The sequence below is a fragment of the Priapulus caudatus genome, unplaced genomic scaffold (genome assembly GCF_000485595.1).
Source record: "Priapulus caudatus unplaced genomic scaffold, Priapulus_caudatus-5.0.1 Scaffold246, whole genome shotgun sequence".
NCBI lineage: Eukaryota > Metazoa > Priapulida > Priapulimorpha > Priapulimorphida > Priapulidae > Priapulus > Priapulus caudatus.
The window spans coordinates 148,394-166,411 of NW_014577307.1; the positions used below are offsets into that span (position 1 = coordinate 148,394).

The 18,018-nt window shown below is 46.3% G+C and overlaps 1 protein-coding gene across 1 annotated transcript in view; it reads left to right on the plus strand.

Annotated features, from left to right (window-relative positions):
* The first annotated feature begins 11,906 nt into the window (after window positions 1-11,906).
* LOC106807983 (neprilysin-11-like) overlaps window positions 11,907-18,018 on the plus strand; it is an 11,573-nt gene continuing 5,461 nt past the window's right edge. The window contains exons 1-7 of the mRNA XM_014810521.1: window positions 11,907-11,978; window positions 14,398-14,453; window positions 14,914-15,029; window positions 15,322-15,372; window positions 16,308-16,469; window positions 16,840-16,923; window positions 17,644-17,852. Of these exons, the coding sequence (XP_014666007.1) occupies window positions 11,907-11,978; window positions 14,398-14,453; window positions 14,914-15,029; window positions 15,322-15,372; window positions 16,308-16,469; window positions 16,840-16,923; window positions 17,644-17,852 (750 nt within the window). The remainder of the gene's footprint in view (window positions 11,979-14,397; window positions 14,454-14,913; window positions 15,030-15,321; window positions 15,373-16,307; window positions 16,470-16,839; window positions 16,924-17,643; window positions 17,853-18,018) is intronic.

The following is an 18,018-nucleotide window of genomic DNA, read 5'->3' on the forward strand; positions in this document are numbered from 1 at the left end:
TGCTTTGCTGACGTCAGAGCGACACCTCTTCTGGCGTCGACGAGCGTTTCAGCGTCTTCAGCTTCCATCGCAGAAGCACGCTAGATGGCGCCAGTCTTCTACAACTCAATGTGGTTGTAATTCGTGTGCCTTGACACGACCGTGGCGCCTCCTCCTCTCTCTGACGTATGACACTGCTCGCGTCGTTGTTTTCGCGCGTGATTTGCCGGATCAGAGTGGACTCTGAGCAGAGGGCGTTGTCTCTTTTGTTCGATAGCTGGCGGCTACGCACCGGCTGCAGGACTTTACCAACTTCGGTGGTTTGTCTGTCGATCTTTCGCAAGGGGGGCCGGACTCGGCCATTGCTTTTTTTTTTTTTTTTTTTTTTTTTTTTTTTTTGTCGCTTTTTTCTTTTTTTTTTTTTTTCTTTTCTTGGTTATTGCTTCGGATGCCTCTTCGCATGTGGTAACTCATTGCCGCTGCGTCGGCTGTGGCCGAAACTAACCGAGGCCGACAGCTACGGCACCAAAGGTTTCTGCGAATCTTCCACGGAAGCATATCGACGGCCCGATTCGCAGTTTCATGGCGGATGGGAGATCTCTTACGGGTGGCAGCTACGTTGTTCAGGGCCGACAGGACAGACGCCGCGCTCAGACGCCAACCGGCCGGCCGCTTAGTTTCGCGCGTAGGTAGTGCGCGATGAACGCCGTCGGCGCGAACAGCGCCGACGCCATTTTTCGCTCGGCGGGCATAGCCGGAAGGTTGCATCGTCGGATAAACGATCTGCAGGCGAAGCTGCTCATCACCGCGATGCGGAACGAGCCTGGGAGTGGATAAGGGAATAGAAGGGCGCGGGCCGGCGCGCTCGCGTGGGGAGCGGCGGGAGGCCGCCTACTGTTGCCAGGATGACGGTTGATCGATGAGACTGATGGGATGCGAGTAGCTCTTCGCTCTCGTCAGACACGCTGGCGCCACAGTACGCGTCGCGTATCCTCCCAGGCGAGATCGCCGGGTTCTCCGCCTTCAGCTGCTGAATCTTCCTCGACTGATCGAGAGGGCCGCCACTGTGTGTAACATGCGTGAGAATAAAAACATTGTATATAATGCCTTAATTATATGCAACCGGCGATGTATAGATCCGACTTGAACGCGGGAGAAAAACTCGATAGCTTGAGTAAATATTTTCCATGGGCCCATGTGTGATACATTTCATATATATATAATAGAATTATATATACTATATAATTAATCATAAGTATATATTATAACTATAGGCCCCGCCCTTATATATATATGATATATATATAATTGTTGCTCCTGATACAAACTTGTAGATGAAGACTGGCAGAAGACAAAAGACGCGAGAGCAGTAAATCTCGAGCGTTGCGTTACCGACCTTCGCGTTTGCTCCCTCCAAATCGCTCCGCGCGGATGGACCCGGTCTCGTATATCTCGTTGAGAATCTTGCCTCACGCATCCGTCGATACCAACACACTGGCGCGAGATATTCCCATACGGGACGCACCCCATGGCGGCCATACTCTATGATTCGCCAGTCGGGACGTAGTCTGGCAGAGCGGGCGGCGGCCACTTAACGAAGATGCCGCCCAAGCTGGTTAATACCCGCTCTGTCGCTGAGAAACGCAGGGAAAACATCGATGAACACGAGCGCGTCTTCAACCGGCAGGACGCTATAGTTCTAGTTAAGTGTATATATAGTTCGGGATGACTCGGTTAGTGTTGATAGAGCGCGTACCACACAGCACCACTGCGCGCCGCGCACACACACAGTACACTCACACCGCAGCACCGCACCACTCGCACGATCGCACACGCACGCACACGCACACGCACACGCCCCCACGCACACGCACACACACCACCATATATATATATATATGGACGTTCTAGAGAGGAGTCGAGCCAAGATAAGAGGGACGTGTTAAAGCGTCATGGAGGTAGGGCAACAACTATTAGCGTGGAATATTAATTTTGCGTTAATGGACAGGTGTATTTTGGAGGACCGATATTTACCTGGTATGCAGGCATTCCGCTTCCGCTCGCGTTTCATCCGCTGTTATCTTTTAGTTCTTACTCGATTGCTAAGCTAGTTCAATCTATACAATACATACGTACTACCACACTAGTTATTGCCAATTAAACCGCCTATATTGCATTTTAAATACAACGCAATGAAATTGTACATCCATTATTATATATATAATATACTATATAATTATATATATATATATTATTAATTGTTGATTTACTTAGTTATTTATATAATTTATAATCAATGTTTACCACTGCGTTTGTTTCTCGTGGCTTTGTTGTTGCAATCATTAATAGACGTCTTAACTGTATTGGAAGACGGGTGCTAAATAATCTGTTAATTTAATTATCGGTATATTAGCACCGCCGTCATTTTATGCACGTTAGCCGGTTATTACTATTTTATTACAATACGAATAATTTGAATATAAATTATTTAGAATATAAAACCAATAGGACAGCCGACAATTATCAATGCAATTATATCAAACGACCATTGTTAGTGAAGGTAAGTCGCGGCCTGCCGTAATGTTAGTGGGCTAAATATGCCGGTAACGTGTTAACAGGTCACTAAGAACAGTTCTGTAATTAGCATATCTGATATATAAGCATATATTTCAGACACGCTACGCTCTACCGTCAGCATCATACGCACATTGTACGTTCTAACGTTCAGCTTCGTACAAAATTGCTTTGGACTGGAGCACCTACCGCATGTGTACTAATACATAGCTGAGTTGATTCCTTCATATAATTTCGCGTGCAATTGAATTTCAGCAAATGGAAATAAATGCGAACAATATAATATATAGAACATATTACACCTACCGCTGTTCAACGAACGCACGCTTGTTCAGTAGTATAGTTGACTGTCGGCTGCCGTGTGGTCCGTTGCTATGCCGCCGTCCGCGTGCTAGGGTCGTGCGTCGGACCGCGTCGTCCCGTGTCGTCGTATCTGTCGTCGTGTCCGCGACTGTCGCCGAGGTCTGTAACAGTGTCGCCCGCCACCGAGTCGGCGCGACATGCGTGCCAAAATTTTCTGCCGTCGTTTGCCTTTACAAGCTTCGCAAATTTTACAAGAGAATTAAAGCCAGAAAACACCTGCTCGGCTACATTCCCCGCCAGCCAATCAGCGCGCTCGCCGCTCGTTTACGTCGGAAACGAACGAGCGGCGCGACCAATCAGCGCAACGTCGGCAGGAAATTAGTGGAAATGAAGAGGAAGCGGGTGTGCATGGCCAGACATATTCGATGCCGACCGACGGGTTGACGTGATTAATCAGTGCCGACCGTGATGGCGACACATTCGCGTTTACGGGTGGGGGCATAAAGCGAGCGCGAGCACGCGACAGCTCGGCCCGTGCGCGAACGAAGCGTCTGCATATAGCATTGAAGCAGCGGCGGCGTCGTCGTCGTCGTCCTAGTACGCTGGGCAAACAGACTCTCTCTCTCTCTCTCTTTCTCTCTCTTTCTCTGTCGCGCGCTCTCTCTCTCTGTCGCTCTCTCTCTCGTTTTCCGCGCGCTCTTTCTCTCTCTCTCCATCCCTCTCTAACGCACCGACTCTCACAATCTCTTTCTCCCTCTCTTTCTCTGTGCTCTCCCCTCTCTCTCTCGGTAGGTGTCTCATTCTCTTAAAATTCAAGTTGCTCTTGGTGACGGTATTAATTATGGTTAGCTGGCCGTCATTTCGGCAGCGGTTCACCCTCACAGACACCAATAGAGGGCCTTTCTTTGCTAACTATGATGATCTAATAAGCAACGGTTTCGTGATTCGGGCACGCCGTTACGGCCGTAAAGCGATGCAAATCGAATTATCCCTGATCGTCAATCTGCTAAATTGTGCATGCGCGCCATGTTTGTATCGTAATCCGTATATATAATAGTATATATAGTAATGTATGGCGCGAGCGGTTGTGTAGCTCTGTGTAGAATTTACCGTTTTCGTTTGAAGATTATTACACAAGTAGTAGTGGACGAGAACGGATTATCTTCGAAAAATATCATTTTCAGAGAAACGTTTAGTGAATCTCATGATGAGTGATTGCGTGCGCAAGCAGAAATAATTATTACTAACGGGTCTTGAAAGGGACGTAGTAAATACCAAACTAATCGGGGCAAGGTGTTAGTTTTATTTCATAACATTCACAGTGTTGCGTCAAATAGAAATACGTGAATCTGGCTTGATTCTAAATAATGCAACGCAAGTTGGCTATAGCTATTTTAGCTGTAACTAACACATTAACGTGTCTATGTGGTTAAATATTGATAGGATGCAGTAATGTTTGTTTCGTGAGCATGCTTGTCGCACATTTCTCAATTGCAGCAATTTCTGCGCGCGCCGTCAAACCACGCGCATGCGCATGAAATGTGCCCAAAACGCAACGCAATCGCTTCTACGAAATTAAATCTTAAATGCTAAATTAAAATTATATGCCGTACGATTTCGCAGAGATTAAATGCGTATAAACGTAAACGCAGTCTAGTCTAGAAATATACAATCGGGACAAGGGTAACCAATAACTGTACCTTCTTTTGATGTCGCCGTTGTCCAATCATCGTGCGAGGACCGTCCACTTGCTTTGCTGACGTCAGAGCGACACCTCTTCTGGCGTCGACGAGGTTTCAGCGTCTTCAGCTTCCATCGCAGAAGCACGCTAGATGGCGCCAGTCTTCTACAACTCAATGTGGTTGTATTCGTGTGCCTTGACACGACCGTGGCGCCCTCCTCCTCTCTCTGACGTAGTTGACACTGCTCGCGTCGTTGTTTTCGCCGTATTTGCGGATCAGATGGACTCTGAGCAGAGGTCGTTGTCTCTTTGGTTCCGATAGCTGGCGCGCTACGCACCGGCTGCAGGACTTTACCAACTTCGGTGGTTTGCATCTGTCGATCTTTCGCAAGGGGGGCCGGACTCGCTATGTCGGATGCTCTATCGCATGCTGGTAACTCATTGCCGCTGCGTTCGTCTGGCGAAACTAACGAGCCGACAGTACCGGGCACAGTCTGCGAATTTCCACCGGAAGCATCGACGGCCATTGCGGTCATGGGGATGGGAGATCTCTGTACGGGTGGAGCTACCGTTGTCAGGGCGACAGGACAGACGCCCGCGCTCGACGCCAACGCCGCCGCTAGTTCGCCGTCAGGTGGCGCGATGAACGCCGTCGGCGCCGACAGCGCGACGCCATTTTCGCTCGGCGGCAACCGGAAGTTCATCGTCGGAAAACTCTGCAGGAAGTGCATCACCGGATGCGGAACGAGCGGGAGTGGATAGGGAAAGAAGGGCGCAGCGGCGCGCTGGTGGGGGAGCGGCGGGAGGCCGCTACTGTTGCGCAGGATGCGGTTGATCGATGAGACTGATGGGATCGAGTCCTGGTCGCAGACGCGCTGCGCCAACAGTACGTCGCGTATCTCCCAGGCGAAGATCGCCGGGTTCTCCGCCTTCAGCTGCTGAATCTTCCTCACGACGAGAGGTGTCGCCACCTGTAATGTAACATCGTAAATAAAACATTGTATATAATGTATAATTATATCAACGGCCGATGTATAGATCGACTTTAACGGGAAAACTCGATAGTTGAGTAAATATTTTCCATGGCCATGTGTATATATATATATATATATATATATATATATATATTATCATAGTATATATTATACATATAGGCCCCCCTATATATATATATAATTGTTGCTCCTGATAACAACTTTTAGATGAAGACTGGCAGAAGACAAAAGACGAGAAGAGTAAATCGACGTTGCTTACCCGCACCTTCGGTTTGCTCCCTCCAATCGCTCCCGGCCGGATGGACCCGGTCTCGTAATATCTCGTGAGAATCTTGCTCACGCATCCGTGCGATACCAACAACTGGCGCGAGATATCGCAGGGCCGCACGCCCATGGCGGCCAGCTCTATGATTCGCAGTCGGACGTAGTCTGGCAGAGGTCGGCCATTAACGAAGATGCCGCCAAGCTGGTTAATACCGGCTTGTCCTGAGAAACGCAGGGAAAACATCGATGAACCACGAGCGCGTCTTCAACGGCAGGACGCTATAGTCTAGTAAGTGTATATATAGTTGAGATGACTCGGTTAGGTTGTAGAGCGCGTACCACACACACACGCGCGCGCGCACACACACACACTCACACCCGCACGCACACGCACACGCACACGCACACGCACGCACACGCACACACGCACGCACACCACCATATAATATATATATATATGGACGTTCTAGCAGAGCGAGTCGAGCCAAGATAAGAGTGGACGTGTTAAAGCGTCATGAGGTAGGTCAACAACTATAGGTGGATATTAATTTGCGTTATGGACAGGTGTATTTTGGGAGGAGATTTTACCTGTATGAGGCATTCCGCTTCCGCTCGCGTTCATCCGCTGTTATCTTTAGTTCTTACTCGATTGCTACGCTGTTCAATCTATAAATACATACGTACTACACACTAGTTATTGCAATTAAAGCCTATATGCATTTGAAATACAACGAATGAAATTGTACATCCATTATTATATATATAATATATATATATATATATATATATTTATATATATGTATACAATTATATATATATATATTATTAATTGTTGATTTATAGTTATTTATATAATTTGTAATCAATGTTTACCACTGCGTTTGTTTCTCGTGGCTTTGTTGTTGCAATCATTAACTAATAGCGTCTTAACTGTATTGGAAGACGGGTGCTAAGTCAAATCTGTTAATTTAATTATCGGTATATTAGCACCGCCGTCATTTTTATGCACGTTAGCCGGTTATTACTATTTTATTACAATACGAACTAATTTAATATAAATTATTTAGAAATATAAACCATAGGACAGCCGACAATTATCAATGCAATTATATCAAACGACCATTGTAGTGAAGGTAAGTCGCGGCCTGCGTAATGTAGTGCGGGCTAGAATATGCCGGTAACGTGGTTCACAGGTCACATAATAGAACAGCTTCTTGTAATTAGCGATATTCTGGTATATAAGCATATATTGTCAGACGTCAGCGTACGCTCTACCGCAGCATCATAGCACATTGTACGTTCTACACGTTCAAGCTTCGATACGAACACAATTGCTTTGGACTTGGCAGCACCTAACCGCATGTGTCAACTAATTACATATAGCTTGAGTTGATTTCCTTGCATATAATTTTCGCGTGCAATTGAATTTTAGCAAATTGCGGAAATAAATGACGAACATATAATATATAGAACATATACACCTACCGCCTGTTTCAACGAGACGCACGCTTGTTCAGTAGCTATGAGTTGACTGTCGGTGCCGCGTGGTGCGTCCGGTTGCTAATGCCCGCCGTCCGCGTGCTAGAGGTCGTGCGTCGGGAGCCGCGTATCGTCCCGTGTCGTCGATCTGTTCTCGTTGTCCGCGACTGTCGCGAGGTCTGTAACAGTTGTCGCCGCCACCGAGTCCGCGCGACATGCGATTGCCAAAAATTTTCTGCCGTTCGGTTTGCCTTTACAACTTCGCCCAATTTTACAAGAGAATTAAAGCCAGGAACACCACCCTGCCTCGGCTCCACTTCCCCGCCAGCCAATCAGCGCGCGTCGCCGCTCGTTTAACGCACGTCGGAAAACGACGAGGGCGGGACCACATCAGCGCAACGTCGCGCAGAAATATCAGTGGAAATGAAGAGGAAGCGGCGTGTGCATGGCCAGACCATATTCGATGCCGACCGACGGGTTTGACGTGATTAATGCAGATGCCGACCGTGATGGGCGACACATTCCGCGTTTACCCGGTGGCGGGCCTAAAGGGCCAAGCGGCGAGCGCGCGACAGCTCGGGCCCGTGCGCGAACGAAGCGTCTGCATATAGCATTGACAGCTAGGCGGCGGCGTCGTCCGTCGCTCCTCAAGTTACGCTGGGCACAACAGACTCTTCTCTCTTTCGTCTTTTCTCTCTTTCTTCTCTCTGTGCTGTGTGTGTGTGGGCGTGCGTGTTGCGTGCCGTGCGTGGCGGTGCGTGTGCGTGCGCCCAGGTCGTGGCGGCCGCCGTGGCGGACGCAGCGGTGTCGTTCGTGCGTGCGTGTGTGTGTGTGTGTGTGTGTGTGTGTGTGTGTGCTGTGTATGTTGTGTGTGTGTTGTGTGTGTGTGTGTGTGGTGATGGGGGTGTGTGTGTGTGTGGTGTGTGTGTGTGTGTGTGGTGTGTGGTGATGTGCGTGTGTGTCGTGCATGCATGCGAGGGGTGCAATGTTGGCGGCGAGTGGGATGAGCAGCGTAATTAAGCTATATGTTATATCACATTTATATGTATACCACAACACATATATATATATATAATATATGTAATATATATATACACCTCATTGGCCCCCGTGGCAGTGGTTACAGCCAAGAAGAGAGAGAGCATGAGAATTACGAACGACAGAGAGACGGACGAAAGACAGAGAGAGAAGAGAGAGAGAGAGAGAGAGAGAGAGAGAGAAGAGAGAATGAGAGAGAGGAGAGAGAGAGAGAGATGAGAGAGACGAGAGAGAAAGAGACACCAGCCAGAGAGAGAGAGAGAGAGAGTGAGGAGGGAGAGAGGAAGGGGAAAGGAATGCACCCTTAGTTAGGATTATGTCATGTGACAACAGTTAAGGAGGAAGCAGTGTAGTCCGTGGGTGGCGTATGCGTGCATGCGTGGCATACGGTGCCACGCATATGCGTGTGCGTGTTGAAGGGAAGGGGATGAATCTCAGCGCATCGAGCCACCGCGCCACTGCTCGTTATGCACAAAAACATCAACCGCCATGCATGAAAAACCCACAGACGATCCCAAAAAAACCACGTACGTCGATGCAGGTATTTCACACATGGCGATTACATTCTAATACGGCGGCCGCGGCGGCGCGCGCTTCCAAGACTCAAATCAACCGAGACGGGCAACGACGACAAAGAGAAGCGGGCGATTCTCCGGCTATATTGCTTGCCTAGCGCACTGGCCTGCCGACCTGTAAACACACGGATAATAAGTCAATGAGTACAATACGCACCGTCTGCATCACGAGTGTTTGTATAGGTTACGCCAATGGTCCCAAGCCATGAGCGGAGCCAGACAGAAACCGCCATGTCATTGATGGTGTTGAGCACGTGCGGTATAGTTTGTCCGAGTAAGAAAGTAAAAGAGCTAGTAAGAAACGTTTATATGTTAGATATAGAGATAGTTGTCAGGAATTTGTTTATTCTTTAAGGTACACTATTGCAGACGCAATTTCAATTGTTTATTGGTATAGGAATGGGTCTTGGATTCGCCATGGTTTAGGACTACCGCTCAGTGCAAGTGGTGCTTACTATTTAGCCACTACTTAATGTAGAAATTACTTACTTTTCCCGAATGTTGAAAGCTCATATAAAGAAACAAGGAATATATGTACGGCTTGATTATCTTAAATTGGTCAAACTGCCAGCAAGCCACTCTGGATCATCAGTGTCTCTAAATAATATCACATGATTATACACCGAGTAAATCACCATTAAAATCATCTTGTTTTATCATTCTAGTTAATTTTTCATAATTAAAAAACATTTCTAGGAACGACATACACTACACGCTTACAAATGGCTGCCTGTTGACATGTTTTACCATTATTACAAAATCTTACGATATTCATGGGGATCTAATTATTTAGTTGACACTCGCTCCGCATCAGCAGTCATCATTCAACTCATCGTCCAGCAGATGGCGGTGTAATGTCAAACACGGCAGAGACAGGCGGAGATGTAATTTGAGCATCAGGTATCTATCTACAAGCTTCGTGTATCTATTATATACAATGTGTTTGTGTGTTACAACCGAACACGTAGGCAATTTTAACGCTATGGCTGGAAACTCATTTGCTACTCGTTAAACTCGTTTAAAAATGATAATATTTAATGATTTCAAATATTTCCGATCCTCTCAAGCCGCAGTTTACATGCTGTCATTTTACCATGACCTCTTCAGTACCAGTAGAACTACTACCAAATGTTACTGTCGTGGTGCGTGATAGAAAGAGAGTCTTTAATTTTACGTTACCCACGTATATTAAACGGCACTTTTAAACACAAATATATGGGCCCTTTTTTATATTAAACTAGTCCGATGACTGAAAAGCATATGCGGAGCCCACCTCATATGTTTGTTTCAGTAAGAATACCGCCTACAAATATTTGTATCTTATTTATTTATGTTACATTTTGGGGGGGGGGGGGGCTTTTTAGGTCTCGTATAGGCTTTAAGCTGAGGTGACGCCGTAGTGCCCCTTCTTTCCACTCATGTTAACGCCATTAATGCTATATTACGGATTGTCGAGAGCGGCAGCTCCACGGTCGCGTCGCCTGCGCAATTAACGAATTAGCGAGATTTTCGCGTTCACGCGGGACGTATCGCGATCCAGCTCCAGTCAACGTGTATATATATGATATATATGATATATATATATATATTATATAGGCCTATATATATATATATATATATATATATATTATGGGATGTGCATGTACGCGACACTACCTAATTAGGGCATCACAGCAGCGTGATTAAGAAGAGCTCTTGGTGCAATTTATAACTTCTGTTCAGCGCGTGGCGAATAGGTGCCCCGTTGCCGTAAGGGAGCGACGGCGCAGAAGCAGCAGGGGCAGGAGCAGCAAGAGCAGATAGTCCAACCAGAGAAGAGCAGCATCATCGGTAACAGTAGCAACAGCGTCATCATCGTAACAGCAGCGCAGCATCAGAATCATTATCAGGTCAATCAGAATCATCATTAACAGAAGCGAGCAACAGGCACTACCAGTAGCCATCATCATCATCAGCCAGCAGCAAAATCCATCAGTTCGAGCGCAGCAGTGGTCAGCAGCACGCAGCCAGCAGGACGACTGAGGAGGGCACGTAGGAACGGCAGGCAGGCAGCAACGCTAACAGCATCAATCATCCAGCTTCAGCAGGGAGCAGGGCAGTATTGTGAGCGTCAGCAGTACGCAAGCAACTAACGCCTACAGCGACCGTACAGCCATACATATATCAGGGTGTTATATAAGCAAGCGCACGCTGCGAAAATACGTATAGATCTCGTGAACGCCACGTGCGCGCGTGTGTACTATGGGCTCGTGAGTGTGTGTGTGACTGTGTCCCACTACGCACAACACCTGTCGTCGCGACTTGATGCGTCGCACCTTTCCGTAATTACAAGACCGAAACGATCGCCCATTGTCGCTGCCGAGCAGTTACCCTGTAAATAGGACAATCCTGCGACAGTTACCTGTAATAGGACAATCTGCCGACAGTTTCAACCGTACATAGGACAATCTGCCGACAGTTACCTGTATATAGGACAATCTGCGAACAGTTTTCCTGTAAATACTAATAGCGACAGTCTGCCTCACAGTTACCTGTCAGAGCGCGGGAGACTGCGTAGCTGTCATCGCATGCTATTATAGCGCTGGATAGCCATAGTGGCTTCTTATAGTCAGGCTTGCATATCTTCTTGCTTATAGCTCTAGCTTCTATAGTCATGTCATGGCTTCTAGTATAGGCTTCATAGCTTCATAGCTTCATAGTCATCGCCTCATAGCTTCATAAGCTTCATTAGCTCATAGTATAGCTTCATAGCTTCATAGCTTCATAGCTTCATCGCTTCATAGCTTCATAGCTTCATAGCTTCATAGTATAGCTTCATAGCTTCATAGCTTCATAGTATAGCTTCATAGCTTCATAGCTTCATAGCATAGCTTCATAGCTTCATAGCTTCATAGTATAGCTTCATAGCTTCATAGCTTCATAGCGACCATAGCTGTCATCGCAGCTATATACCCTTGGCCGAGGCTGGTCGCCGCTGTTTCCCCCGTATATCTGACATCAGCGCCACCAAGCGACGGCATGGCAGACGTGAACGAGATGTCAACGCGAGAGACCTACAGCAAGGCAACGTTCGGCGCTCCTTCGCTTTCCGTGAGTATTCGCCGAGTATACGCGCCACTAGCTCTAGTAGTAATACTATAACTATAAGTAACCCTTGTTGCCACATGTGTTGCCACAGCCATTGTTGCACACCCAAGGGCTATAGTACTAGAGTAACCGCGCCGCGTGTCCGTGTTAATTTCTCGCTCCCATCTCGTTTGTTTGTCAACTGTGCATGCGGAGCAGAAAACTCGTTCGTCAGTCGGCTCTTACACGCAGAACGTGGCCTCCCAACGACGTCGTATTAGAGAGTGGCTCTCCTATGTTGCTTGAATACTTTCTTGTTGCTTAATATAGGCTAAGACATATATATATATATTAAATAGAGCGATAGTGATAGAATCGACAGGTGCAGTCGTTACATGGTTGAAATATATGTACAAAAGGTGAAGCGACTTCTGGAAAACCGAACGCGATTCTAATACCCGCTTCAAGTAGATAGTCGAGACAAGATCGACACGGGCAAAGCTCATTAAATATCCATGTCCACACTGTGGTGGCAGCGATGAAAGACCAAGTTAGGAACCGACACGAATATTTTTTCCTTTATCGAACCGGCCACCGGGATCTCAAGCCCAAGGTCGAACCCCCCGAGCGTGGATCTTGTTGTAAATATAATTTCCTCGTACCTCCAGGCATATGGTGGGATGTTTGTGAGGATTAACGCCATAACGATTTTCTACGCATTTAAGCAGAAATCTTGGACCAATTCCATACTTCACGTTATCGTCACGCCGCCGCGCGTTGGCACGGCCTGCCGTAAACGGCTTATACATGCCGTGATCCTGGATTCTCAATACTTACTACTATACAAGACTTCGTCGTACTACAAGACGGAGTTCGTCTATTTGAAATCCTTAGTGTTGTGGACATTCGCATTGTAACACATGCAGGCGTACGGAGAAAATATACAGTGCATTTTATCAAGAGTCCTCTTATCAGAGATTTCTATTATGGACTCTTTATTTTATCAATGTCTTGGAACAGTATACGCTGCTTAAGCTAAGCGATGTCTAGCAGGTATTAAGATACCCAAATGCCAGAGCTTAATAAAAATAAGATAGTCCGTAAAAATTTCCGGATCGCTTGCGTACGTGTTAAATAGGTTTTCTATCGATGCGTGCGGTATTGTCCATGTTCACGCGTGTCACATTTGACTGCTTCTGGCGTCGTGCTAGCGCATATCGTTTACTTTTGTTTAGCGAAAATCCGATGTCTTTTCACGATCATGCACGCGAACCAGGCTAGAAAAAAACAAAGACGCTTGGAGCAGGCTGTAGTGGAGCGTTGTTGAGGGAAGGCACTGGGGCTCGTAGGTTTATGTCCCTCTGACCCTCTGTTGACCTGGCTCGTTTAGCTATTTCTGACTAACCCTAACCCTACCCTAACCCTATACTATAATTTATACTATATATATATATATATATATACTAGTATATATATATATATTAGATCAGAAATAGCTAAACGAGCGCGGTCAACAGACGGTCAGGGGACCATGACCGCTATCTGCGGTACTGGTTCTGCGCGAGTTCTAGCTATAGGGAGAAACCCTCGTCTTCCCCCTTCCTACCATCACCGACAGACCATCGTAGTTTTATCCCACGCACCTAGAATACGACACTATAGCGCTACGCGCTAGGCACTACCGTGCAAGCGAGAGAGTGAATCAGACACAAAAGAATCGAATGCTAACGAATCGTCAACAACGAAAATTCGTCACCGATGTTGAAGCTAATAGTTTCGCTTCATAGGGTCCTATGTCCCCCAGGGTACTCGCCGGAACCGTACTTGGGTAACCGGTCCGTATACCGGAATGTACCCTGGTAACTATTTGATATGGTTAGGGTTGGGTTAGGGTTAGGGAGTAGGCGACTCCCTAGACTCGTTAGTGGAGTAGGCGAGGTACGGTCCGGCATATTAGATAGTACCAGGGTACGTTCCGGTATACCGGACCGTACCCAGTGTACGTTCCGGCAGTACCCTGGGGGGACATAGACCCTCTCAGCAATAGTTTCATCATAGCAGTGATCATAGCCATAACCAGCCGCTGACACGTGAGGCCTTTGGCCTGTCGTACCGGTCGGCAAAGCAGACGTATTCGCACGTCGTATTCAAAATCTGGCGTGAGCATAATATTACGTAAAAACTTAGTAGTCCTTGGTGTGAACTGCATCGCGTCGGCGTCTAGACTCCCCGTGTAATGAATCCACTTTCTTTGCTCGCGATCAGACGGTGGGAGGGTCGGTACGCTCGGTTCGTACGTACGCACACGTCACACGACGAACACACTTTTCGTCTTTTCGTACAGTGGTCAATTATTAATCGTACGGACGCGAAAAACGTGGAGAGGCAAGCGGCTATAGTTCTCGCACCATAATTGCCGTTGTGTTTTTGCGGACTCTTGCAGGCGTCGAGCCGTACCAACATCCTGATGCCAGACCCCGGAAATGCCATCAAGTTCAGGTGAGCGGTCGCGTGCCGTAGCATAAATTAAGATGCGCGGGCCACATACAGCATGTAAATGTGTATTGGTTATATTCACGCGTTCGTGTTCTTTTTGGAATTCCTTAGCCCGTTAGACGATTATATGGTAAAGAGCTGGTAAGAGGGGGGCACGTAGTTGCGTTGAACGATCACTCTCCTCTTTTCTCGCGCGTTCTCTCTTTCTCTCTCTCTCTCTCTCTCTCTCTCTCTTTCTCTATCTCCTTCGCTCTTCCTCGCTCCCTTCTCGCTTTCTATCTATTTAGCTCTACCTCCCTCTCTCTCTCCGTCTCTCATTCCCTTTCTCTCTCTCTCGCACTCACACTCTTCCCTTTTCTCCCTTTCTCTTACGCACTATCTCGATCGCGTCCATTCTCTGACACAAAGACAAATTACGTTATAATAATATGCATATTGCTTTGCGTGCTTCCACGCATCACAGTGGAAGCAGATGGAGCAGGGCGCATAGGATTCTCCTGGCCCTCGTCATTCTCCTGCTCCTGATCTCGATTGCACTGGCTGCAACACTAGCTGTTTTCTACCTCAGGTTAACAAAAGGTGAGTCTTTTTTAAATGAAAAAGCCGAGTAGCCATAAAACCCCATGGCTATCAAAACTAATATTGCCCATGCAATTAAAGGTCGAACACGAATACATAGCGACATGGATCTGCTTTGGCTAGCATATAAGGTTATAATAAATGGGATAATAAATATCATGTGGTGTGTACTTCATATGTTGATACTCATAACGTGATACATAAAGTGTGTCTCATCCAATAATAAAAAAGAACAATCTCGAATGCGACCGATCTATTCGCGGCCGATAATCGTGTTGTTGTTTATTGCCAGTCGCCGACGACTCAAGCAACGTTTGCGTGACGCCGGCCTGCGTGCAATATGGTGAGAATTCTAGGCCGCCATCTTGCTTCAGCACGCACGCACTGGCGCTGTTCGGTCCAACCCATAGAAATAATGTACTAATTAGACTATATTCTAACTATAGTGTCTCTATATGTTCCTATTGTCCAAACTAATGCGTGAATCTAAGCGCCGATGCCGATCTTAGCGCCGATGACAAATATTTCTGGAGGTAATGGAGTAATATTCGTCAAGCGTAGTGGGAAGAAGCACAGTAGAGACGACCATTCTATTGGGCTGTATGACTGAAATACCAGCGATATTGTTGTTGTTTTTTCGTGCGTAGTCTTCGCTGCCTGCTCAATATCATCGTGCAAGATTGTGCCACACATGTAAAATACGCTAGTCATGTCCGCCTTTGTGGGGAGTAATGTATAAATAATGTAAAGTTGATGGACAACATGAAATACAGAGCCCTGCATGTACATTACGTAAACACGTACGTCTCATATAGGCGCAAGGATATCTTGGTTGAAACGATCTCGCGGCTAAATATAGAACACCTAATGATGTATTACTATAGCTATACCTTCCTCGCACCGTGCGTGAGGTGGTCACTAATATAGCGCGCGCCTTCCGGAATTTGCGAGTGCATATCGATTTCGAAAAACGTGGCTTTGCATCTCCATGGTTACCGTTATGGTCGCAGCGGCAGCGTCACCCCGGGTATGATTACAACCAGATTTTTCTATTACCCTTCCAGCAGGTATATAACATTCAATGTGAGCGTTCGCTAATATATATATATAGTTATATATATATATATCTATTATATTATATAGTTGTGAATGTATCTATTTATTAAATACGATTTTAAATTTATAGCTTGTTATTAACTTCATACGATAAACGTATATACAAACGGGAATACATTCAATCTGTTAACTTGCGTTGTTTTTGTTTGTTTGTCGTACAAGCGGCGATGTTTTCGGAGAACATGAATAGAGCTGCTGATCCGTGCGAGGACTTCTACGAATACGCGTGTGGCGGCTGGATCAGGAAGAACGAAATATCGGCCGACGAGCTGTCGCACGGCGTTTACGACACCATAGATAGAGCCGTCCTGCTCACGCTAAGAGGTGAGTCATCGAACACACAGACAGACGCGAACACACTGCGCACGCACGTAACTGTAGTGCATGCCGTCTACCTGCAGTCAAAGTCGACACGCGACGCGAACACACGTAACTGTATAATGCACGCCGCCTACCATTAATATGATTATATTATTTAATTGAGTCGGTCAGTTTTAGATAAATTCAAATATTAAATACCCCAATCAAATACGATATATAATCATCATCATAAACGCGTATCAATAAAGTACGAAATTATCATTGTGGATACGATGATTACATAATGCGATAATTGTGATACCCGCAATCAACCAGGCTTCGTGCATTGACGTTGTGTGCTACTACGTCACTGACTGTTTCTTGTGGTTTGCAGATGCTCTTGAGGAGCCAGTCATCGTCGAGTATAGCGAGGCAACGCGCAAAACTCGAAAGCTCTACGAAGAGTGCATTGACATCGGTAGGGGTCGCGGTAATCACCAACAACCCCACCATAATAACAAGTCTGATCTGCAGACTACCCCATATAGATTAAGAGTAGCGAAATATATCACAACTGTTATATATATATATATATATAAGTAACGTGATGTATTTGTGCAAATTCTCGCTCTTCGATCTGTCCTCTCTTCCATCGTGAAAGACTTTTGGAAGCTGTACAGTGACTATAACGATGTTAGAATAATGTCTTACTATCATTAACATCTACTACACTACCACAGATTTATGACTTTAATTTAGTCGGTCAGTTTTAGATAAATTCAAATATTACTATATCTACATCTACTATACCTCTACATCTACTATACCTCTACATCTACTATACCACAGATTTATGACTTTAATTTAGTCGGTCAGTTTTAGATAAATTCAAATATTAAATACCCCATCAAATACTATATATAATCATCATCATAAACGCGTATCAATAAAGTACGAAATTATCACCGTGGAAACGATGATTACATAATGCGATACTTGTGTTTATCAAACATACCCACTAAACATGATAACAAGAGCGTATAAAGAAGCTTCTTATATCTGCTCTTGATGATAATAATATAACTTATGCAACACGAGCACGCAGCAGACGACGATGACTAGGCAATAATTGCGGTTCTAGCTCTGTACTGTACTCTGTTACTCTGTAAGCTGTTCTGTAAGTACTGATCGCTTCTAGCTTCGGTCGACGAACGTAAGGCGATGCCACTACGCCAACTCCTGCGTGATCTCAACGCAACCTCGTGGCCGATCACGGAGGCGCAGTGGGATCCTGTCAGGTTTGATCTGACGAGGTTGCTGGCTGTCGCGTGGCTGCACGGGTTCGATGCGATATACGATCTGTCGGTGGGGGTGGACGATCGGCATTCAGACCGCCACATACTTACAGTGAGTCCATCTGCACTGGCTCTGTAACGGTGCCGTTAATGACGTGTAGGTGTGGTGGTGTTGGTGATGTTGGTGATGTATTTAGTTTTGCTCTTACTGCTTCTGCTGCTGCTGTTGTTGTTGTTATTGTTGTTGTTGTTGTTGTTGTTGTTGTTGTTGTTGTTGT